This window comes from Sinocyclocheilus grahami, unplaced genomic scaffold, assembly GCF_001515645.1.
Source record: "Sinocyclocheilus grahami isolate Dianchi unplaced genomic scaffold, SAMN03320097.WGS_v1.1 scaffold230.1, whole genome shotgun sequence".
NCBI classification, from domain to species: Eukaryota; Metazoa; Chordata; class Actinopteri; order Cypriniformes; family Cyprinidae; genus Sinocyclocheilus; species Sinocyclocheilus grahami.
In genome coordinates, this window is record NW_015505409.1 from 1,583,479 (window position 1) to 1,609,225 (window position 25,747).

Below are 25,747 nucleotides of genomic sequence, written 5' to 3' on the forward strand. Positions count from 1 at the left end.
TATTTTATTATGATAATGAACAGGCTGCATTGTCAAGGCGTGCGTGCATGCGGCACCGGCACAATCACTTGAGTTTTTTCCTTCTAACAGTGGAAGAAACTACTCCTTTTAGTCATAAAGATAATCGGAATTGTAAAAGGTTTGCCTTTATTTGTGTACATTCACAATAAAAGCAAATCTTTGTGCTTTTGTAAAATAAGCCTAAAGAGAAATAGGATGCCGCTTTCTGCCGTCTGGTTTCCTTTCGCGCAGCACAAAAATGAACCGAAACTCTGCATGCTAGGCTACTTGTTACAGTTTTTCTTTCATTTTCTTAATTTATTATTTAAGTAAAATATATATTTCTCATATAGGCCTATTTATCGTTATATATATAGGCCAATAACCTAGCTTTATTATGTTTTTCTCCGCTCGCAGAAGCGCTGCAGGTGCGTGATGTGATATGATGACCATGTGAATCCTCATGTTGTGTTGTTTGCTGCTTTTTGCACATGTAAATTAATCCCCGGGAAACAAATGTTAGTATTTTTAACGGGTCAAAGACACTTATCCTTTCTAATTTAATTCAATTCTAATTAAAAATAATCTTGTCGGTTAACGGTTAATAATTGGTTAATGAGCGTCGGTTGTCGGTTAGGAAAAATAACCGAAATGAACATCCCTAGTAGAAACTGGTTAAGATATCCTTTAAGGTGTACAAGTGGGATGGACACAAGTACCCAATTACACTGAATTTTAAGTAATGAAAACACATTTGTTTCGTAACGCAGTTTGATTGAATTTGGATTTGAAGACATTTAACTGTGATTAAAAATCCAGTGACAGTCGTACACAAATATACCCCCTCTCCTCTCAAAAGAAAAAAAAAGTTTTGTTTTGGGATTACTTACAGTGTCATATTTGCTGTATGAATGCCTATCCCCATGTATAACCTGAAGGATACAGCTGAAAATCTCTTCTGTGCTTTATTAATAGACTAAGTCTTTGAGCAAACAGACTTGCCGAATGAGTTTGATGTGAATGTGATGGAGTTACTGTGATTTAATGCTAAAAAAAGAAGTGTTTGAATGAACTGCTTCAGAGGTGCTTGAGAGGGTGAGAGATGCATTCTGAATATAAAATAGTACACGAACCTACAATGACAGACAGTGATTGTGTCAGATGCTTCTTTTTACTCATGAATGATTGTTTTATAATGATTTAAAAAGTGTTGTTCACCATGATGCTGTTTATTTATTTATTATATAATTATCAATCCTAATATTTCTTGGATTGAAAAGTTCCTCGGTCAGCTACACTGTCTGGAAACTGTTTGGCTAAACCTGAAAACAAGCATTTATGAAATCAAAAAGTAGTAAAAAAAAAAAAAAAAAAGTACACCGAGTAATGAGATATCTGTGGCAACATTGTTTCTGTGATAAGGAAGCAGATAAATATGTATAGCTTAGTGGATTTTTCTACCACAATTTTCCTTATAAGACATAAACAATTTATTGTATTTTATTTGTTTATTTATTTATACATTTTTGAATTGTTCAATCTTAGAGGCCATGAGTAACACTTTATAATAAATCTTAATGTTTAAAAATCATTGTTCCAGACATGACCATACGGCTTCTTAGTACCTTCTCTCTTTTCACTACTCTGTCTCTCTGCCCTGGCTAATCTGTCAGTGTCTCTTCTTAATTGCATGATTGTGTTGTTTTTATACATTAATGTAGTTCGTTCATATTGTGTTTGATGTGTGGTTATGAGTGTGTGTGTTTTAGGACATGAAAAAACGTGATCACTAACAGTCAAGTCAGCTTTATTTATATAGCGCTTTATACAATACAGATTGTGTCAAAGCTGCTTTACAGTATTAAGCAGGAAAATAGTGCGTTGATATTGCAAGAGGACGATAGTAAACATGTAATTTTCCAGTTAAAGTCACTTCATCATTGATTCAGTGATGTCTTCATCCAGCTCAGCTCTGTTCGAATTGTATCTGTGCAATCAAGTCGACGAGTGGCGCGGAGCGACAAAATATTATGGAACTCATTAAAATCAGTGATTCTGTCTACACCGTAGATATATATACATATCTATGGTCTAAACTGGATGCGGCACGACACGACAATTCCCCGACAGAAAACTGCTGCTGCGTTCTATTTATGACGTCTTGACACAAATTTCAAATGATTTTCAACGGTCGCATCCAGTGTACTAGACAGACTTTAGCTGTTGCGGCGCAGACAAGCTGTTACTCACCTATCGAGAAGAAACAAAGCAACCTCGGCGTCCGATCGCAGGTCTTCCTCTCCTTGAGTTCTCTCCAGCGCTGGAAAGCTGATCCGATATTTACACGGGTCCTACTTCTTGCCTTATTGCCTTAAGCCTTCTTTTGTTTTTTATTCGCCATCTCTATCTTTCTGTCGCTCGGCTCGGCTAATGTCCGTCCTGTGCACTGAACGCTCTCTCCTCCACATCATGAGTAGACACGCCCCTTACTGCTGATTGGCTACAAGTTTGTTTTGCTACTCGGCCCGAATCAGTTTTCTAAAGTGTTTTTGAAAAATCACTTACCCCACCTTTAAACTATATTTCAGTACCGTTTCAATTAAGTCTAGTCAAACTCTCCTCAAAACTGATTTCACCTTACTGACATGATTCAAAAAATGACAAACGATCAGGGTAGTTCATCATTTACTCAATATACGTGTAATTCCGATGTTATTGTTACATTAAACACTAAATGAGCTGAAGTGAGCTTAGCACCATATGTTTAAACTGCACTTTTTCATACAAGGCAAGCAGATGCTTGTATACTGTGTTGTCATTCTTCCAAAATCGAATGTCTTGTCTGTTTTTCCACATACAGTGATTGTATGTCTTCAGAAGATTGAGATTTATATAAATAAGCTTTCCATTGATGTATGGTTTGTTAGGATAGAACAATATTTGGTCGAGATACAACTATTTGAAAATCTGGAATCTGAGGGTGCAAAAAAATCTAAATATTGAGAAAATCGTCTTTAGAGTTAGTTGTCCAAATGAAGTTCTTAGCAATGCATATTACTAATCAAAAATTAAGTTTTAATATATTTACAGTAGGAAATTTACTAAATATATTAATGGAACATGATCTTTAATTAATATCCTAATGATTTTTGGCATAAAAGAAAAATCTATAATTTTGACCCATACTATGTATTTTTTTGTTTTGTGGTCCAGGCTCACATATAGCTAATTTGTGCATTGACAGCTAATGATCCCCATGCACGTTCATTATAAGCAAAAGAAAAGCTTGGACATCACCTTTTGTGGTTCCAAGAAAAGAAAACGAATTTAAACTATTTTTCATTTAAAGGTAAAATGTGAATATCATCTTCTAAATCCCTTATTAATCTTACCAGTAAGACCATATTTAAATCCGGCTCCCAGGATTCCACACATGAGTGTGAAAATGTAAAAGTATGAACCCGGCGAGGAGCATTTCAGTGAATTTTCCGGAGTCTAGAAGTCATGCGAGCATTGAAATATATGGTTATTTAGCTACCGATAAAACCTTTAACACATTTCCCCATATTTAAATCCCATCACACATTAGCTCAAAAAGTAAAAAAATTGCGTGTGGATTACGCAGTGTATTTGCCGGGCTCTCTAGCAAGACATAAGAGCGTGGAAATATAAGGTGTTACCAAACACCGTAACAAGCTCTATCCGGTCACAGAGCCAGAGATAGCACTGAAAGATGAGATGAAATGAAAGTTTTATTTCCGTCAGCGCATGTGGGAGACGTTTAAGAGAATGATATAACGACGATGGCTGTGATGCCATTGAGGAGCCAGAGTAATCTGATTCATAAAACTGGATTTTCAGAGATGAACTGCACTTAGCGCTTACGGGAGTGTTCGCAGACACACACTCAAACACATTCCTACCTGTTTCTACCCTCAACCCACCTCTGTGACTCCCACCTGCTCTCTTCATGTGTATGTGTGTTTGAGCAGAGAAATAGTTCAGCTGGGAATGTGACTCTGGTTCCAAGAATAGCCGTGAGTCTGAAACTCTGAGACGAAAATAGCAGCACAGCGCTCCTCTCATCTCCTAGCAACAGGCTCCCCCACGCCCTCTCCAGCCATTTCAATACATTTCTTTTGTCCTTTTCACGATTACTTTGTGCTCTCTCTCCTTCCTTCACCTTTATGCTCCGTCTTCAGAGTTCCAGCTGAGCTGCTCTTTATTTAGTCTCTATCACTATTTCTCAAATTTACCGAAGCTGACTTTCTTAGTGTTTAAATCTTTGCACGACTGCTGGTTATGTAATTCTGCTTTAGAATGGGAGGCGTTTTTTATTTATTTATTTATGTTTTAATACGGCAGTTGCAGCGATTGGAAGTCGCGCTGCTGCATTTTGAACCAAAGCGCTTCTGAGAACATTCTGTGCTTAATATAACTCGTTCTTGGCTGCCCTTTTTTTAAGGACAAAAAAAATATATCACTGAACCGCACAGACTGTGCTTGCTTACTCTCTCAGCATCCCTGCCTGTCCTTGCACATCATTCCCTCTTAGTGTAGCTCCTGCATCGTTTTCCCTGCTCCGGGTTCAGGGTCAGATTGTCTCTTAACGGTAACTGTCATGCGTCACGAACAGCTGACCCCAGATCAGGTAACTTTGCTTACACTGATCATTCCTCAGGTGCACTTTAACTATTCTTCTGCTAGTAGCATGTTTCTCTTTCCTTTGTCCGCTTGTATTGCTCCTTCACCTGACCCAGCCTTGTTTCTCTTCCTCTAAATTTCCTCTTGTGCAGAAGAACTTTCAAGTTGTCTTGCTCTGAACCCAAACCTTCACATGCACCCTAAAATTATTCTTCCAGTCATTTTCTTTGACTGATACACACACAGCTATGCTGCGTTTGAGATCTCCTCCCAGCTCTTTCCTCTTTGCCCCAAATGAACATGGTTATCAAAAAAACCAACAGCTACTGTTTTATATATATATTGTCTCACAGGTTCCTCCATTTTTCTCACTTGTCTCCTTTTCATTCTCTCTGTAGAAGCGGAAGTCGAGCTCTACCATTCAGTACATGGTGAGAATCTTGTTTCATTTACACCCTTCTGTTTTCTTTCATCTTCCTCTTCTTGTACCTCCACCTACTGTACCAGCTATTGTGCGACACTTTCCTCTGAAGTCATACTTCCTGCATTTCTGTGGGACCTAATGAATTGATGGCCATTATTAAACCTACTCAGACTGGTTCGGTTTAAATAAATAAATAAATAAAATGGTGTGTTTTTTTACTGGTCAGCTAATCTTGGATCTTAGTCTCAGCCTCACAGGCCACCCACACTCTATCCACTAAGCACCTGATTCATATTGTCTGACTGGCTGACTTTAGCCTGGTTTTTCCACATCAAGAATGATAACAGTACCTATGTTAGTTTCCACACTTATGGAAGATAACGCTCATAGAATTAGAACAAGTACTAAAACTACATAGTTAAAGGAATAGTTCACACAAAAATTATTTTAATAAAGACCTCCTGAAGTGAATCGATGCATTTGTGTAAGAAAAGTACCCATATTTATGGATATCAATATTTACGGGTACGGCACTCTCTAATGAACACGCGTGCGACAGTTAGCAGAAGCTAGAGATTACGGTTTATAAAGTTTTAAGTATGTATATTATAATTAAATATAAATATGTCGATTATAATTTTGAGCAAAATATTTTTTATCAGTTTAACTGTTATACAGCATGACGAAAATGTGACTACAATTTCATTGACTAAAATGCTTAGACAATTAGTCGACTAAAACCTGACTAAAAAACAGGACACGGTTGACTAAATATAATAACAAAAATATACATTTGACAAAAGACTAAAGCCCCGTTCACACCAAGAACGATAACTTTAAAGCTAACGATATTAGCGCCCACACCAGCGGGCAGTTCTTGGCCAGAACACACTGTGGACTAGACTTTTTGGAGCTCAGTCAAAGATCTGGCTTTGTGAGACCACTTGGACCCAGTAAATGTGTCCCGATTTCTTTAGCATTTTCTGACAAACACTGGGTTCCTCCTACTTGCTGTTCTTTACCTTGTTTGAATCAACCAGCTCCTATTGACACCACAGACCTCCTGGGTCTCGTTCTGCATGTTAGTAATCGGATGTATTTTGGTTGACACTGACCACTCCAGAAGCTTTCTAAAGCAGGTTTAGGAGAGTCCTTTCTGCTCATACACAGGTAGGCAATGGAAAAGACACACAGAATAAGACCCTGTGTTTTTCCCAATATTTCCATAGGATCTGAAGATCCTATTTATGCACATCCCAGGGTTCTGACTGCACCAAATCTGCTTGCTTCCTTTGCAGGATTGACGCTTATGTTCTCTGTGCTCAGGATTTTTTCCTTATGGTTCCCATAAGAGGGATAGCATTGCTGGTTGTCCTTCCTGACGATATCCCTGTATACTTGGATAAAGTTGGACTTCCATAGCGACCCATGACCATCTGCGATAAGTTTTTGGGAATTGTTAATGTTTACATTAAGTCTGCTAGCCATCATATGGTCCAGTTAGGAACAATATGTATTTAAATGTGTGCCCATAGTGCCAAAGTCATTTCATGATGTGTTTGTGCTCGTGTATGTGGGTTTATTTCATGTTTGTGAGGATCCAGTAGTCGTGATCTGCTGTTCATTCATCTCCCTTGACCTGCCTTCCGCACATAGACACATGATAACGACACCTCTCACGCGAGTGCCTGAGCCGTACGAGGGGAAACGCACCGTTAGCTACCTCGATATCACCGCAAGCTCATAGACGTGAGGCCTGAGGGACCCCGAGTACAAATAAACACCCATTGCTAATCCGCCTCTGCATGTAATGTGGCTAATTAGTATAATGGATTAGTTTAGGAAGCCTAATTGGCAAAAAGCATTTTTATGGACTTTAATAATGACCCTCCCGTCCTTCTCGCTGCTAGAGAACATTCTCGATGAATAAGGTTGTTTTCATGTAAATAGGTAGTTGGCACTACATCAGTCAGTTACCTTAAAGCAGATAATGACTGTACCCTACTGCATGTGTGAGTGTGATTGTGTGCATGTGCATGCCAATCTCTCCCTCGTTCCTTCTTAACCGAATGTATGTTGTGTTTCCCTGCACAGCCCCAGACAAACAGCACCAAAAACAGCATAGTCACCAGTCCCAAGGGAAACCTCCCCTCTCCTGCACTGGTATTTACCTCTCTAATCCTTTTCTTTTCTTCCACTCCATCCTTTTTTCCCATCTGCCTGTGACTGTACTTGCAATCTGTTTTCTTTTGAGCTGTTTTGCAAACTTTTTTATTGCATACGAGTACAAACCTTGTGAAAAAAAATGTGCAATTAAAAGTAAATAATATAAACATTATGTATATTATAATGCAGACGTGCAATAAATGGAATAAAATGGATGAACTGCAGATAGATACAGTGGCCTTTAATTATTTTTGTGCACTGTAGCTGCCCTAAAATGTATGCAGCCATTTTCGCTATTACTTTTAACTAACTGGTGTCAGGGTGATTTTAATGGATGTAAGAAGTTCTCTATTTCTCAAGTTCTCAAATGTGTTTTAAAAGAGTAACTACATGTACAGTTCATCATATTAATGATGAACATGTTACACTATGGTTTGAGAACCACAATGTGGCCATATGCATTCATTTTTAACAATATGTCAGTTTGAAACCTAACAAAAAGTGCTTTTGATATCTTTTCTGAAACACAAGACACTTGGTTTGATGATTAGTTATCTAATGCAATGACGTTCTTGCATTTTTAAGTGTCTAAGGTGACCAGATTCTTTTGGGGCCGTTATATTTCAGTATATTTAGTGAGCAGTGTTCAGGGCGTCTGCAGTATCATCATTACGATCTGGATTGGTTTGGGGATAGAAACTCCTCCTGGAGCTCTTAGAATCAGCTCTTAAACGGTTTTTACAGTTTCCTGGCTGCAGTGCTGAGAAGAGGCTGTTTGGTTCACTGAGATCCTTAATGGTGTTCCTCGCTTAAATCCACTGGGTCCAGTATACTGTAGTTGTCAATTGAGTTGAATGTTTACAGCCCTGAGCAGTGCAGGTGTGTTATTAGTGTGTGTGTGTGTGTGCGTGCGTGTGTGTGCGCGCATCTCAGAGAGTTTGAAGAACTGCGTTTATTTGTAATTGATTCTTTTTTGTAACATTCTAAATGACTTTAATGTCATGTTTGATTTATGCGATCAGTTTATTTAAAAACATTCTTACTGACAAATATGTTTGTGTGTGTGTGTGTGTGTGTGTGTATATGTACTTTTTATTTTATACTTGAGAGATCTGTGAATTCTCTAGGAATTGTGCCTGCTGTTTTCATATAAATGCATATTATGAATACACTGTTTATTTTATTTGCAAGCATCTCTTATATAAAACTCTGTTGTATGCAATGCTAATTTCACCAAGTGAAAGGAGGTGTGTTTGTGCTGAAGATAAAAATATTATTTAAAATTAAAGGCACAGCACTATTCCAAAGTAGGTAGTTTCGAATAAGGTTTTGTAAATGACCCAGTCTTAAAGTGGCACAGTTGTTTTTTGAATTAAGCCTTATGCCTTATGTCTATGTCCATGGACCCAGTTAAGCTGTTTATTCAACTGTTTATTCAGTTGCTCTCTGACATTCTGATATATTACTATACACTCTAGTCACACATTTATGGGGTTGTTTATTTGATTGCATAATGCCAGTTTGCCTTTCAGTGTCTGCTTTGATCCGGTGGATGATGAAGGTTGTTTGTTGCTTGGAGTTGGCAGGGAATTTAATAAATGTCATTATGCCAGGGTGGTGGGTACATGGATGATGTGATTGTTTAATGTTTAATGACATGCTTGAGGGATATAGATGGATAGTCTATGTTCTGAGTGGAGTTTTGTCGATTTCTGTGGTCTGTAAAAGCTCTGAAGAGGTTTTAGAGTGAACTCCAAGCATTAAGGAAGGAAGCTCCTAATGGAAACATGACATGCGTTTCAACACATCCAGCTATTGCAACACGTGGCCCAATGCATCAGAATATTTTAGGATCTCTCATAGTTGCCCTTTAATGCTGCCACTGTGGAGTTTGTGTGTGTGTACACGGTGTGTTTTATAGTGCAGATAGAGTTACTCAACCCTGAAGTGAGGAGGTGTTTATGGTCAGTAAAGACTCTAGCCTTAGTGCTTTGTTTCATGGCTTCCCTTCCAGCTTTACTATTAACTGTATGGTTATGTAGGACTGGGTGATATTTTTCTTTTGTACCCTTATTTGATATATATCTCCATATTATGGTTTTGTATTTAAAATTTGCTTTGCCTTCTCTTTTTTCACCCAATAAGAGGAACTACTATTTTAACCAAACAGCCAAGGATACTCAAAATATTGTATGTAAGAACTAAAAAAAAACGATTAATAATAATGAAATCTTAAAAAAAAAAAACAGTTGTAACTAATTTATGTGCCAGTATAACAATGCATGGTAGTATACAACAATATTTATCCACTTGTATTTTCTATATTTTGAATATTTTACTAAAATGTTTTAGTATTTGGAAAATGGTCATTTAACTGACAAATGTTTGAACGGGACAGTTTGAACTCTATCAATGCTAACACTGTTTTATTTAAAGACAGTATTAAAGCATCTGTTGTAATGCATACTATGTTGACATTATATATATAGCTATATGACAATAAAAATTTATTTATTAAGGTATAGTTAATCCAAAAATGAAAATCCTGTCATTATTTATTCACCCTCAAGTTGTTCCAAACCTGTATGAATATGTTTCTTCTGTTTGTTTGTTTTCCATACTATGGAAGTCAGTGGCTACCGTCAACTGTTTGCTTACCAACATTCATCCAAAATATCTTCTGTGTTCAACAGAACAAAGAAATTCATACAGGTTTGGAACAACTTGAGGGTGCATAAAAAAAATTGATTGGCTGAACCCAATTTTTGGCTGAACTTTCCCTTTAAAAATGAATTTTTTTGTCAGCATTTTCAGATTCTTATAGACTTTGAGTAACCTTAGTATGCGACTGCTGCCTGTTGCACGGGGCAACGGTTGTCGTGGCAATGAATACCCCATAATGATGGGGAGCGCATGCTGCTGATTGGCCAGTGAAGGAATGTTAGTTCCTGCAAGAGAGAAGTGGGCATTACAGATTTATGTGCTCTGATGTGCGTCTAGCTAGCAGGTTTCCGGAGTTAACGGCATAAAATAAACATGTTTGTTTAGCCGCTGCGATAGCGTCCGTCGAAATCACGCTATTTCACTTTCAGCGATACGTTGCTGTGCATTCGTAGTCAGTTGTTTTGAAATATTAGAGCCTAGCGTGCAATCTTTTGTTTTATGAAGCTCTCCGCTGTTGAACCTCTGTTGGTTTTTGTGCATGTTTTTTTTGTTCATTTTTACTGGGTTGGCAATCACAAACACCCATCCACCCACACGCTCTCTCTCTCACTTGTTCTTTTTTTCGCCTCATCTTTTTCCACCCCCTCCTCCCCTGTCGCTCTGTAGGAGGCACAGACCACTGTCATCCATAATGCAGTGGATGGGATTAAGGTACCCCAGCACCACCACTCTTCTTCTTTCTTTCCCACCATCCGTCCTCTGTTTGATCTGCATCCCCACAATGCATTTCTGCTAATGTGACTACAGACTATGACATCATGCCTGTTGGCTGCATGCGTGACTCTTTTGACATTTAATGTGTACTTGCACTCGTGCTCTTTGAAACTGGTTCAATAACTCATTATTATTAACAAATTGTGCCTAAACATAACATGCAAACAAGTATTCTAATGAAAGGCATGTGGTGTCGGAAGTATCGAGCCGTTTGTGTGCCGCTCCTTTCTGATTGTTTCGAGATCAATTGTAATAGTGATATTTATGAATGATCATGACGATGGGAAATGACTCTTGGCACATCAGATGTTTGCAGTATGAGGCTGAAGAGCAACAGTTGGAAATCTGTGTCATGATAAGAATATTAAACCTGCTGTCTCGGGTCTCTCTGCTTCTGACTGTGTTACAGAGAGACCTCTTGTGGGGGTCGTTGAAAGTGCCACTTGCGAAACAAGTTCCCTTGACATTAAAAAATGATTCCTGATGAAGTCTTTTTTTTTAATTGCATTTTGTACTTCTAGTACTTCTAGTCATCTTTAAAAAAAATAGAACATAGAATAGAAATGAAATGGAATGCATTTAAATGTAGATATTTCTTTGAAATAGAATTTCTCGTAATACTTGTACAGTCATTTTTGATTAATTTAATGCACCCATGAAAAAAAAAATTATATATATATATATTATTATTATTTTTTTATTATTCTATTATTTAAATTAATTTATATTTTTAAACCGAGTTGTCGGTGAATTTACTAGGGATTGTGCCTGCTGATTACAGTACATAATTTTATATGCAAGCAGCTTTCAAATAAAACAAAACTGAAAAGTGGCTCATTTGTGCTAAGAGTAACAATGTCTTCATTAAAATACTTGAATTTATAGGCACAGAACCATGAATTTAACTATCTGTCAGTACAATGTAAATGTTAAAGATTCATGCATGTGTTTCGAAAGCAAAGAAAATGTTTGGCTGCTGTATATTGATTTTGTCCCGTTACTGAAGCAAGATTTTACAGAGGCAAGTGGATGCAGAAGCAACATGTCGATTCTCCCAGGCGGCTGTAGTGATGTAGTGAAGTTTAGATCTGGGCCGAGTTGTTCTGCCAGCGGTTGCTGTTCTGTGTGAATTCTGAATTGGGCTTAATCTCCCCCTTGAATATGAGCTATTAGACCCTTGCGTGGGAAGCTGTCCATTTCACCACATTTGACACTTTCCTTGTACAGGTGTAACAAGGTCTGTAGCGCAGCGTAGATGATGGAATGACAGAACAAAAGCCTTTTCAAGAGCACCTAATAATATCGCCCCACATACTCATGGCCTATTTACAGCAGGAGCTGGTGTCCTTGGTGATCGCTACGGTTACACTGTGATTGGTGCACGGTCCCGTTTCTCAGGTGACCATGCCCTCCTCCTCAATGATTGAGACATCATTCTGTCGATGAATTCAGTTGAGTAATAAGGTACAAGAGGAAGTGCTGCGGTGCGTGAATACTTACAGCTACAAGGTGTTGTTGCAGCCCTTTCAGCTTTGACTGTTTTCTCAGTACTGCATGGCTAATTTAAAAATCCAAAATATTTGTTCAAACTTTATTTTAGTAAGAATTTTATTGCAATGGTTTTGCATCAGGACTCTGCTTTAAATTAGACATCAAGTGGTGACCCAACACAGGACCAAAATGATTTGTCATACAGGTGGATATAGTCATTTTTTTTTTACTTTTTTTTTTTATATTAAAATAAGGGTTATTATAGCATTATACCATTAAACTTTTTAAGCCCTTAAACTTCAATTAGTGTAACTTGGATCTACTGAAATAACAAAAACAAAAAAAACTACAAACCTGAAATAAAAATTATAAATATATACATTTTTATATAGAATTAAGTTTTTTATTTCAGTGTTTAGTAAAATAAAGTTAGCTGCCATGACAAAATTTCAGATTTTTGTGTGCCTTGTATTTCTGCTTTGTTCAGTTACCAAAAATGATTTAGGTAATAATAATAGTTTGTTAAAAAATAGTTTTAGACTATTTTAGACTAAACACTGATTTAATTTACTTTTACTTTTTGACCCTACTCAATATATGTTTTGCAAGGATCCCCTTTCTGTTAAACATAATTTATTGGACTGTCCAGCTTTTAATGTACAGAAAAAACTCTTTTATGAAGCGAACTCACTTAAAGAGTTTAGTCAAATTTTGCCAGGAAAAGTTTTAGAATTTTTATCACGTTAATATAAAAAATCTTGTGTGATATAACTTGTGTTTGTTTGTTTGCTGGTTTTTATTGTATTTATTATACTTTTTCTTTGATATATTTTGTTCGAGTTTTTTGAAGATTAGGATTAGAATTTGATCATCTTCTAATGCCAGAATATGTTCAATTGGAGATAACCCCAATTTTCAAATCTACACTTTATTTTTCTTTTCAGTCAGAAGCTCTGAGGCTGCTTAGTTAGACCCATCAAATCACATCTAAGAAATTGAACATGAATTCACATGATGCAAAATAAATGTGCATCCAGTATGCACCAAAGAAGACTGCTGTGGGCCAAGAATGTGTTGTTTTATATCACTCTTTGAGCATGGAAGCGTTTGCAGTATTCTTGTACTCATCTCTCAGATTTCAGCACAGGATATTGTGAAATTAGGAAAGAGAATTGAGTTCATAACGTTCATTCCTGGTGGAGATGTGGCCTGTGTTTAATATCATTATGTATGTGAGTGGGATTATAACAAACATAACAAGCCTCTTCTAATGGCCATGCATCATTGAACGGTTAATTGTGCGTGTGATTCCCCAGAGTTCTGCTGTTTATGTGTTCATTTATGGTGTGTGTGTGTATGACAATGAGAGCGGGGGCTATGGCACTAGCTGGTGTAATTCTTTCTGAAAAATGTTAAAATGTAATATGTTGTCTAACTAATTGGCACTCTGTGTCTGAATATCACAGGAGTCATCGGACAGCAGTAATGCCACAGTGGAGGACGAGGAAATGAAAGGTAAGACTCAACTGTCAGCATTTGTATGGAACAACACACAAGCTTTTGTTCAGACAGGCTGCAACAATCTGATACTTGTTTGTAGTCTGAATAGCAACGAAAATATAATACCGTATGTAGGTTGAAATCCCATTAAAATCAGATTTTTGTTCAGTACATTCAGTGTGTCATCTTTCTGCAATGACATCTGCTCTCTTACAGTATGTCTTTTCACATTTGGGCTGATTCGAAAGGGATTGTTCACCCAAAAATGGAAATTCTGTATTAAATAATTAAACTGAATAGCTATTTACTCATCTTTGTGTTTTTCCATGACTGTATGATTTGCTTTCTTCTCCAAAACACACAAAAAAAGAGATTTTAAAGGATGTTTTAACAGTTTTTTTCCATGCCGTGAAGGTCAGTGGGATCCAAAACAACACTGAACCTCATTGACTGTCACTGCATTAAAATTGACGACAAAAACAAATTTCTTTGAAATATTCTTGTGGATATCTTCTTTTGTGTTGCACAGAAGAAGTAAAATACAGGTTTGGCAAGTAAATGAAAGAGTCTTCATATTTGGGTGTACTATCACTTTAAGTATTTTTTATTGCGAGCAATATATAGTCGATGAGAGATGTTGACTACACTGTCAAAATCCGATTTTACATAGTTACAAAGCAAACCGTCAGTCCTAAATATTCATATTCATATTTGGAAAAACAAATCAGATTTACACTACCATTTAAACGTTTGTTTTATAGACATTTTTATTCAGCAATGATGAATTAAATTGATCAAAAGTGATTGTAATAACATTTGAAGTATTCCAAAAGCCTTCTATTTCAAATGAATGCTGTTTTGAACTTTATATTAATTGAAAAAAGTACTCTGAAAAATATTAAGCAGCCCATTTGTTTTCAAGATTTTTTTAAAAAAATTTAACAGAAATTAAGAAAATATAATACCGTATGTAGGTTGAAATCCAATTAAAATCAGATTTTTGTTCAGTACATTCAGTGTGTCATCTTTCTGCAATGACATCTGCTCTCTTACAGTATGTCTTTTCACATTTGGGCTGATTCGAAAGGGATTGTTCACCCAAAAATGGAAATTCTGTATTAAATAATTAAACTGAATAGCTATTTACTCATCTTTGTGTTGTTCCATGACTGTATGATTTGCTTTCTTCGCCAAAACACACAAAAAAAGAGATTTTAAAGGATGTTTTAACAGTTTTTTTCCGTGCCGTGAAGGTCAGTGGGATCCAAAACAACACTGAACCTCATTGACTGTCACTGCATTAAAATTGACGACAAAAACAAATTTCTTTGAAATATTCTTGTGGATATCTTCTTTTGTGTTGCACAGAAGAAGTAAAATACAGGTTTGGCAAGTAAATGAAAGAGTCTTCATATTTGGGTGTACTATCACTTTAAGTATTTTTTATTGCGAGCAATATATAGTCGATGAGAGATGTTGACTACACTGTCAAAATCCGATTTTACATAGTTACAAAGCAAACCGTCAGTCCTAAATATTCATATTCATATTTGGAAAAACAAATCAGATTTACACTACCATTTAAACGTTTGTTTTATAGACATTTTTATTCAGCAATGATGAATTAAATTGATCAAAAGTGATTGTAATAACATTTGAAGTATTCCAAAAGCCTTCTATTTCAAATGAATGCTGTTTTGAACTTTATATTAATTGAAAAAAGTACTCTGAAAAATATTAAGCAGCCCATTTGTTTTCAAGATTTTTTTAAAAAAATTTAACAGAAATTATTAGAATGATTTCCGAAGGATCATGTGACACTGAAGACTTCAGTTTTCAGCTTTTCCATCACATGAATAAATTACATTTTTAAATGTATTCAAATAGAAAACAGTTCTTTTAAATTGTAATAACATTTCACAATATTACTGGTTTACCTGTATTTTTGATCAAATAAATGCAGCCTTGGAGAGCGTTAGAGAATTCTTTAAAAAAAAACATTAAGATATTACCAACCTCAAACTTTTTAAATGGTAGTGTATGCAGAGTAGAAACAAAAGTCTATAAACATTTGATATTCACGTCATGGTCCATTAATAATAAACAGAAATTTAGTGAGAAGTTTTTATCCTGAGCTCATTCGGTGCTCACTTCTGGGCTCAAAACTGTGTTCTGTGTTGGTGTCAGCTCTCTCTGCCCCAGAACAAGGCAAGGGCACCTTGTGCTATAATTAAGCTCAGTGGGAAACAGAGACCCTGGCTATTTCAGAGCATGTGTGCGAGTGTGTGTATGAGCAGAAAACGTGCCGCCAAATTTATGGGCAGACCAGGAAAGCTTGTAGATAACAGTTCAGTTCAGTCAAACCCCAGCACCCAGCCTGACTCCGCCCACACACCTCCCGGCCCCTCCCCTGCTCTCTTCAGTAAGTGCCCTCTGACTGCCGTGACCTCATCCACCTTCCCATAATCCCCTTTTGCATGTGTGTGTTGCAGATCAGCACTAAAATTAGTAAAGTTGTGCCATCAAATGAGAAGCATTAATGAAGCTTGTGGTTGTAATTTGTGTTCTCATTAGTAAATGGGTACATTAATATTTTTAGTTTAGCAGTTTTCTGTGTCCTAAATGTTTAACCATTTTCAGGTGTTTTTTCTGGATTTATTTAGATGGATAATTCAACAAAAAAAAATGAAAATTGTCATTATTTACTCACCTTACTTTCATGTTCTTCCAAACCTGTATGAGTTTCTTTTCCTCTAAGGGGGCTGTTTACACAAAATGCTATTTCCAACTTAAAAAACGGAAAATCTTTAATGCGTTTTCGCCATTCATTTACACAACAAGTTTCAAAGTGCGAGCTTTTGAAAATGATACTGTTATAGTCTCGAATATTATCATAACATTTTTTAATTATATTTTTTTTAAATGTCGTGGGCATGCATATTACGTGTTTGAATAGTGTTCCTTTAAAAAGTGATATTGCCAACTACTGGCCTGGCATGCATAATACAGCACTGTAAGTTGTTTTCGTGGATCCAGGAATCGTTTTTGACAAAGTTGTCGTCTGTGCACAAAAAAACGCACAGGAAAAGCTTTTCCGTTTTTAGCTTATAGTTGTTGTATAAACGTACCCTGAAAAAGAAATTAGATATTATAAATATATATGTAATGTGTGTGTGTATATATATGCACATTATCGTTCAAAATTTTGGGGTCACTTAAAAATTTTTTTTAAGTATTGCATGCCCACTGAGACTTTTATTTAATCAAAATTTCAGAAATTAAGTAATATTGTGAAATAACATTACAATTTAAAATAACTTATATATTTCAAAATGTAATTTATTCCTGTGATGGAAAAACTGTATTTTCAGCATTACTTTAGTGCTACATGATCCTTTAGAGATCATTCTGATAAGCTGAATTGGTGTTCAAGAAACATTTCTTATTCTGCATTTTTTGATGAATAGAAAATAGAAAACCGTTTATTCCTAATTACCTTTAAAGGGAAAGTTCACCCAAAAGTGTAAATTCAGTCATTAATTACTCACCCTCATGTCGTTCCAAACCCGCAAGACGTTTGTTCATCTTCGGAACACAAATGAAGATATTTTTGATGAAATTTTAATTTGTGTTTGTATTTTTGGGTGAACTATCCCTTAACTTTTGAACGGTAGTGTATATTTCATTTAGAAAAATACCATACAAGTCCATTTAATCATTTGCTATGGTCTTATGGTAGCTTTGTGTAAAAAGGCTGAAATTATTTACTAATAAATCTTACTTCTACTGCAGCTCAGATACCCAAAAATCATTGAATTTTTGAGTTAACTGTTCCATTAATGCCACTGCTATTCCTGTTCCGCTCCTTTTCTAAGCTCAACTCCACTCTGTTATTTCTGTCCTGCCCTGTCTGGGCCCACAGCTGCCACTAAGTTCACTGATCTATTGGGTGTGGTACGTCGGGGCTCGGTGCCCACATCTGATGGTGAGGGGGGAAGCACTATCACTCCAGCTGTTGTTTCTGCCCCCTCCACTCCCCAGACCCCCAGCACTCCCACACAGAGTAAGTCCCTGATGGACCAGTATGCAAGAGAGGTCCATTCAGGAGTAGTTGCTGACTCCATGTTTATTACAAACTTGTCACTCACTGCATATTTGATTCGCCATGTTTTCTCCTAGCAGCTAGTTGTTTATCTCTTTTTTTTTTTCTGTCATCTGCCTTTCGTCAATTATGCATCCAGTGTCACGTTTGACTGACCTAGTGAGCAGTGTGCGCAGACCTACAGCCCCTCATACAGACAGTGAGCCATCAGCAGCCAGCAGACCCCTTACTGCCCCAGTATCTGCCCCATCACACCCCTCCCCTTCCCCTGCCCAACCGTCCACCAGCCCCCTGCCGTCAGCACATTGTGAGTATGTGGTGTCAGTGTCTATGCTGGCATTACTGCCACAGCAGCATGAGTTATTGATTTCCTGGGAGTATAAAAAGGCAGCGGTGATGCTACTGGGCTAACATGCATACAGTGTGGATTTCACGGGTGATTTAATGACATTGCTGTGTACACCAGGGAGTAGCATGTGTCGTGTCTCAAATGCATCATCTGTGACCACTTTTGTATTATGAAGAGGAGAGTGTCTCACAAGGGTTATTGCAGGCTTTTACAGCACATACACACACAAAAAAGATTATATCCCCAGAGTTGAGGGCTTTATTAAAATAACATTAATAGAAAATAATGTGTGTCTGTATGTACAGTGGGGCAAAAAAGTATTTAGTCAGCCACCAATTGTGCAAGTTCTCCCACTTAAAAAGATGAGAGAGGCCTGTAATTTTCATCATAGGTATACCTCAACTATGTAATACTTATACTTATACCAAATACTTATTTTACCGAGGAATTTACCAATTAATTCTTTAAAAATCATACAATGTGATTTTCTGGATTTTTTTTTTCTCATTTTGTCTCTCATAGTTGAGGTATACCTATGATGAAAATTACAGGCCTCTCTCATCTTTTTAAGTGGGAGAACTTGCACAATTGGTGGCTGACTAAATACTTTTTTTCCCCACTGTATGTATGTGTGTGTATATACATATATATATATATTAGGGGTGCATCGGTTCAACTTACTCACTGTTCGGTTTGTATCGCGGTTTTAGAGTCACTGTTTTGGTACGGTTCGGTATGTGCTATGTTTAGGGCAAAAAACTATATTGTCAAATAAAAATAAAGAAAATAAGAACAAATAATCTAACTACAAGTAACAGCACAAATAATAAACAGTGAAAAAAGATACAAATAAAATAAAGGTACAGAAATTGAATAAATCAAATGTAAAATAACATTGCATATTTGACTGTATAAATTAGAGATTAATCCTTATTAAAGTTACAAAAGTTATTTAGGGTGGATGTTCAAACAACCTGTTTTTTTTCTGTTTTGTTTAACACGTTATAAATGAGTCTGCTGAATAAAATAGAGTGAACCTGTGGAATGTTTTAAAGGAGATGACTTTGCTTACCCATAATGCTCCTCCTGCGCATACTAGTTCAAGATAAGTTGGCTCCTGTTAACACTTGACCTCCTCTTTCTACAGCACGCAAACAGGAGATCATCAAAATCACTGAGCAGCTTATTGAGGCCATCAACAATGGCGACTTTGAAGCCTATGCGTAAGTCACTTGTGTATTTTTTACTTTATTTACCCACAGTTGACCGTAAACGAGATGGCACTGAAACAATGATTTTAATTCTTTCCAGTAAAATCTGCGACCATGGACTCACCTGCTTTGAACCTGAGGCCTTGGGAAACCTGGTGGAGGGGATGGACTTCCACAGATTTTACTTTGAGAACTGTAAGTTGAATCGGATTACTCTTCACTTCTATCCTGTCGGTCATGACGTCTGTTCATTAAAGTGTGGCCATTTCTCACTCTGTCATAGTGCTGTCTAAGAACAGTAAGCCCATCCACACCACCATCCTCAACCCTCACGTGCACCTGATTGGAGAGGAGGCCGCCTGCATCGCCTACATCCGCCTCACGCAATATGTGGATGGACAGGGCCGGCCGCGCAGCAGCCAATCGGAAGAGACGAGGGTGTGGCATCGTCGCGACTCCAAATGGCAGAATGTCCATTTCCACTGTTCGGGAGCTCCAGCCGCCCCTCTACAGTGAAGGTACATCCTCATATAGACGGATATAATGTTATTTAATGCTAGAGTTTTTAACAAATGCTCCTTGTGCCTTAACCTAATTTTCAACGTTTGAATTAGAATTTAAATTAAAAAATTAAAATAGAAAACTGCTATTTAAAATTGTACAATTATTTCACAATATTACTGTTTTTAATACAGAGTTCTGGCATGAAACTCATGCGCAGTCCGATAGGTCTTGCTCAATCTGACCTGGCGACATCATTGTCACATGGCAGCTGATTGGTTCTCTCCTGTATCGGTAGCCAATGAGCTTACTGCTCAATATTCAAATACCTGGCTTTTGTTTGCTGTAGCAGTTTGCAGCACGCACAGAAACCCTCCACCTTCCCCAGCTCCACCTGTATAGATCTGCTACGGGGTGATTCATGTATGCTATATGGGGGTTATTCATATGTGTTATATGTGCAGCAGCAGTATTTCTTACATGCTTTCCGCAGCATGTTGTGGATGTATTGGCAGTAGCAAGTCTCGGTACTTGCTCTGCCGCAGCAGCAGCATAGCAGATCTATTCCGCCAAATACATTTATTTTATTTATTTATTGGTTTATTTAATAGGGACCTTGCATATTCATGAACATTGTTTTATAAATATACACCATGTAAACATGCCAGAATTAGTAACAATAACTACTTTTCATCTGCAGTCCCTAGGCAGGTAACATAAAACTAACATAAAGACAGCCAACAATAATACAACGTTCATTCACTATAAATGAAAAGATACACATAATGGTGACATATACATTGACAACAAACAACAAAACAAAACAGAAATACATGATGGAGAAGACTTTGTTCATCCACCTCTATACTACATTCAATTTAACAGTGAAAGTGTATGGGTGATAAATGTGTGACAATTAAAAATTAATACATCTCTGGTTTTCTAGAAGCCACTGTTTTAAGTGAGTTTTAAAGGTGTTGAATGTAGGACACTCTCTTATTGGGAGGGGCAAACTATTCCAGAGTTTACCGCCTATTATTGACAATACGTTTTGTCCAAAAGTGGTACGCCTAAATGGTATCACACAGTCCCCATTTACAGAGGCCCGTGTGCTACCTCCGCTTTCAAGTCTTTGGAAAAAGCCATGCAGCGGAGGGGGGGCAAGATTATGTAACACTTTATATACCAAACAAGCATACTTGAGACGTTTGAAATGGTCAAAGCTTAAAAATGTATGTCTCTCTAAGATGTCGCAATGGTGGAATGACGAAGACATTAACATTGTCATGTACATTACCATGCCAGTCCCTCCGAGAGTTGTCATGACAGAACTGTATTTTTGATCAAGTTAATGCAGTGTTGGTAAGCATTTTAAAAAACAAATAGAAAATCGTAGCCGTCCCAAGCTTTTGAATAGTAGTGTACAGTTGTGCACATAAGTTTACATACCCCTTGCAGAATATGCACAATGCATAATTTTAACAAAATAAGAGGGATCATGAAAATTGCATGTTCTTGTTTATTTAATACTGTCTTGAATAAGCTATTTCACATAACAGATGTTTATATATACCCCACAATACAAAATAATAACTGAATTTGTAAAAATGAACCCGTTCAAAAGTTTGCATACCCTTAAATCTTAATACTGTGTGTCATTTCCTGGATGATCCATGACTGTTTTTATGTTTTGTGATAGTTGTTCATGAGTCCCTTGTTGGTCCTGCACATTCTTTGGTATTTCTTCTGCATATCTGAACCCTTGCAGCAGTGACTGTATGATTTTGAAATCCATCTTTTCAAGCTGAGGACAATTGAGGGACTCATACATAATAATTACAAACGGTCAAAATATTTACTGATGCTCAAGAAGGCAACACGATGCATTAAAGGCACAGTATGTAAGTTTTCACCGCTAGAGGGTGCGTATTCAAAACAAACAAATGTGGAATCATGGGAGTTGTCGTCTTCATCCCCACAGCCGATGCAATCTGACGGGACTCCGGCAGAAATCATGTTCATGGATGAGCTAATGTATTAAAGATTTATTAACGTAGTATGAAGCATGGTGAGGCTGAAAGCCGTCGAAGCGAAACGAGGCCGCTGAAGCAATTGCTAATGAGAGACGAGAGTGACACACGGCTTGAAAGCAGCGGAGCTTTTATTATGCCACAGTCGCTGTTTTATCATACTAGATACATTTGAAATTTCTGTTATAATGCTACTCTTGGAAACATGTATTTTTTTCCACACTCATGTTAACGGATTAAAGCGTTCACTGCACGCAGCTGCGGCCCGGCAGTGCGTTCAGGAGCGGTGCGTCTGCAGTGCAGAGATCGTTTCCGCACCGAGTCTATTGCTGCGCTGCAAGCACTGAATTAAAGTGACAGCGCATTGTTTGCAGTAAATATGAACATGGATTGACACGAAAATGTAGTAATTACACCATAAATGCATATTATTAAAATCTACTGTGTTTCACAGTCAACACATGGCTTTTTGGCTAGGTTTAAAGGGAAAGAGCACTTTTAGGTAAATAAGGCAATAATAGATGGCACTTTAGATGGTAATAAGATTTCAATGCAAAAGGAAAGGCAGTAGAGCTGTCTATTTCTGTCAATAGTAAGTTTGTGATAACGTAAGAAAAGTAGTTTAAATGTTTTGCCACTTGCTTGAGCAACTTAATATATAAATCTAGACGTAAATGCAAAAGTAAAAAGCATTGAATAATGTGTTGCTTATATTTATTGTGTTTAAACATGTCTGTAAAAGATTGTATTACTGTACTGTGTAAAAAAAAAATTGCAATGCTGAAAAAGCATTTTCAGTGACAATGTTTGGATTTGAAATCAGAATAATGGATAAATGTTGTGTTTGTGGTAAACAGCCACGGATCAGTAGCGGACTCCTGTGTGAAAGCACAGTTCGTGCTGCTTCCCCTCTCAGAAGAATTCCCCCCATTTTCAAAAATGAAATAAATGTCTAAAAATCCTGATTGGAGTATCACTATATATAGTTATAAATGATAAATAGAAGGCTTTAAAAAGATCGGTATCGGCAGATACTGCTGTGATCGGCGATCGGTGATCGGCCTCAAAAACCCTGATCGGAGCACCCCTAATAAAAACATGGATCATCCAGGAAATGACACACAGTATTAATATTCATTTTTATAAATACAGGTATTATTTTGTCTTGTGGAGTATATATAAACATATGTTCTGTGAAATAGCTTATTCAAGACAGTACTAAATAAAAAATAACATGCAATTTTCATGATCCCTCTTATTTTGTGAAAATTCTTAACATTTTGCATATTCTTCAAGGGGTATGTAAACTTATGAGCACAACTGTATATAGAGAGACTGGAGCTAGTTGTCTCACTTTTTAGGGCAGGTTCATTTATTGAAGTCATTTTCTGTGTCTTAAAATCTTGGCTACATTTAACACATTGACCTGTAGATATGGTTTTTAACACTTATTTTTGAAATATGAAATGCTATCTGTCATATCTTTTGTTTATATTTAGCTATGTTTACTTTAAAAGTAAATTATAACGAGTCATAAAAATGTGTTAGATTTGCAAACAAAAAGTAAACAAATTTGAAGGACACACAGCTAACAATCTTTTCTTTCCTTAGGTTGAGCTCATTGTAGCCACATCTAACAAGAGTGTCCAGCCAGAAATGGAGAGTGCAAGAGTGAAAGAGAGAGAGTGGGGGAGGGGGGGAAGTTGGAGAGAGGGAGGAAGGAAAGTGACCTTCCCACACTGGGCCCGGCCCCCTCGCCTGTCAATCACCTCACCTGCCAATCACTTTTGTGCATCGTCTTTTGTCTTACCTTCAAGTTTAACCCCTCCCTCCTTCGCTCCCAGACACGTCCCTGTATCTTTACACCCATGCAGAGACCCCCTTTGTTGTGCACATGTGCTGTGTGGAGTTGGACAGTCTTTGATTAGTACGGATAATAAGGCCGAGTCGTCTGTGAAATGCCATGCTTTCCGTCGCACCTTCCCAGTGTGAATAATGTTACACTGATTCGCCGTCCTCACTTACAGTGTGTAGATTTTCAATATTATTGTTGTTATTATTATTATGATTAATATTGTTCTTACTGTTGTTATTAGTATTAAATACAAAGGCAATTGTACGTGTCACTTACACAATTCACGTTCTGGATGCCAATGATTTTTAATTTATGCCTTTTCTTTTCCGGACATTTTTGGCGAGCATGAATTATTCTGTATATCCAAAGCGGCCTTGGTGATATAGAGAAATAATGGCCACCGTTTATGTACAGGCTTCTCAATGTGATTCATATCCAACCAACGCATCTGTCCATGCGTTTAAACGTTAGTGGACATATGTTGGTATGTGTGACTGTTTTGGGGCAGATTCTACCAGAGCCTGAGTAAGAACGACGTGACGTTCGGGGTCTTCCAGCTTTAATCGTTATTTCTCGCATCATTAGTGCAGATTTGGGGAAAACTCTGCAGATTTTCTGTCAATTGGCGAACTTTGTATTGGATAAACAACTCCTTGTTCTGGAAAGCCACAATTGTTCTTTATATGTAACCTGTGACACCAGTTGCAACATTAGTATTAGACGGGTGTGCCGCGCACGTCCTGAAAAGTGAAGCTGCGGGCTCTTTGATCGCCCCCTGGTGGCTGGTTGCAGTACAGGTCATAAACCCCGCCCTCTCCATGTAAACGAATGGGACTTGAGTCAAAATAAAAAAATGAATTATACCAAGTTCCAGTTCAATTTTCCGAAAGATGGTTTTGGTCATTTAAGGTAATTGTTATCACGCTGATATATGTTCAATTGTTCGTTTTTGTGATAAGTTTGATTTTAGCTAGTAATTTGATGCTGTTAAAACTGGGCGTTTCGTTATGGTTGATTGGGTCTGCAGGAGTTTGGGGGGGAGTTTGATACCACGCTCCACCTCACGACACTACTGCGCAGACTCTGGCTCCAAACGAATCTCTACTGCGTAGACTCGGGCTCCAAACAGTTCTCTACTGCGCAGACTCGGGCTCCAAACGAATCTCTACTGTGCAGACTCTGGCTTCAAACTAATCTCTACTGCGCAGTCTCGGGCTCCAAATGAATCTCGACTTGGGCTCCAAACTAATCTCTAATGTGCAGACTCTGGCTCCAAACGAATCTCTACTGCGCAGACTCGGCCTCCAAACGAATCTCTACTGCGCAGACTCGGCCTCCAAACGAATCTCTACTGCGCAGACTCTGGCTCCAAACAATTCTCTACTGCGCAGACTCTGGCTTCAAACGAATCTCTACTGCGCCGACTCTGGCTCCAAATGACGTAATTTACTCAAGATGGCAGCGGCCACACCGAGATGCTTTGGCTTCACTTTTATACAGTGGAAGGAATAGGAGATGCGTCGTCCATCTTTTTTTTTTTTTGCACTCGGCCTCCAAACGAATCTCTACTGCGCAGACTCGGGCTCCAAACGAATCTCTACTGCGCAGACTCGGCCTCCAAACGAATCTCTACTGCGCAGACTCGGCCTCCAAACGAATCTCTACTGCGCAGACTCTGGCTCCAAACAATTCTCTACTGCGCAGACTCTGGCTTCAAACGAATCTCTACTGCGCCGACTCTGGCTCCAAATGACGTAATTTACTCAAGATGGCAGCGGCCACACCGAGATGCTTTGGCTTCACTTTTATACAGTGGAAGGAATAGGAGATGCGTCGTCCATCTTTTTTTTTTTTTGCGGTCTATGGAATTAGATATTAGTGTTGCGCTTTTTTGGATTTTTTTTCCGTTACTACTTCAGCTGAGCCAGCGGTGTTCGGAAAGCGCCCATACAGTTGGACTGACCGAATCAAACTAAAATCCATACCTCAGCTGAACATACAGTAGGTGTACCAGATGACCTCCTCATTCATGCGTT

General features: G+C 37.6%; 1 protein-coding gene and 1 long non-coding RNA gene across 8 annotated transcripts in view; both read left to right on the top strand.

The window, feature by feature from the left end:
* Positions 1-3,839, top strand: part of LOC107597270 (uncharacterized) — a 26,484-nt gene extending 22,645 nt beyond the window's left edge. The window contains exon 3 of the long non-coding RNA XR_001610447.1: positions 3,827-3,839. This is a non-coding gene — a long non-coding RNA (uncharacterized lncRNA). The remainder of the gene's footprint in view (positions 1-3,826) is intronic.
* Positions 3,840-4,514: 675 nt separating this feature from the next.
* Positions 4,515-24,510, top strand: LOC107597268 (calcium/calmodulin-dependent protein kinase type II subunit beta-like). Of its 7 annotated transcripts, XM_016288265.1 has the most exons (11): positions 4,515-5,075; positions 7,163-7,231; positions 10,565-10,609; positions 13,630-13,678; positions 15,993-16,085; positions 17,586-17,726; positions 17,905-18,072; positions 19,262-19,337; positions 19,426-19,520; positions 19,609-19,843; positions 23,468-24,510. In XM_016288265.1, exons 1-10 carry the CDS (start codon positions 5,073-5,075, stop codon positions 19,839-19,841), a joined length of 972 nt encoding a protein of 323 aa, XP_016143751.1. In that variant the 5' UTR covers positions 4,515-5,072; the 3' UTR covers positions 19,842-19,843; positions 23,468-24,510. The 7 variants fall into 7 exon arrangements, with proteins under 7 accessions (XP_016143751.1, XP_016143754.1, XP_016143750.1 ...); XM_016288264.1 differs by lacking the exon at positions 4,515-5,075 and having other exon boundaries at positions 6,429-7,231; XM_016288268.1 differs by lacking the exons at positions 7,163-7,231; positions 10,565-10,609 and having other exon boundaries at positions 4,517-5,075.
* The last annotated feature ends 1,237 nt before the right edge of the window (positions 24,511-25,747 follow it).

What these genes read in the sequence shown, in the direction of transcription:
- LOC107597268 (XM_016288264.1), top strand. Translation starts at nt 7,142, where the DNA reads ATGTTGTGTTTCCCTGCACAGCCCCAGACAAACAGCACCAAAAACAGC. An exon ending in CCCCCTGCCGTCAGCACATT is followed by an intron (nt 18,073 to 19,261) that starts GTGAGTATGTGG and finishes CTCTTTCTACAG; the next exon opens with CACGCAAACAGGAGATCATC. An exon ending in GGCGACTTTGAAGCCTATGC is followed by an intron (nt 19,338 to 19,425) that starts GTAAGTCACTTG and finishes AATTCTTTCCAG; the next exon opens with TAAAATCTGCGACCATGGAC.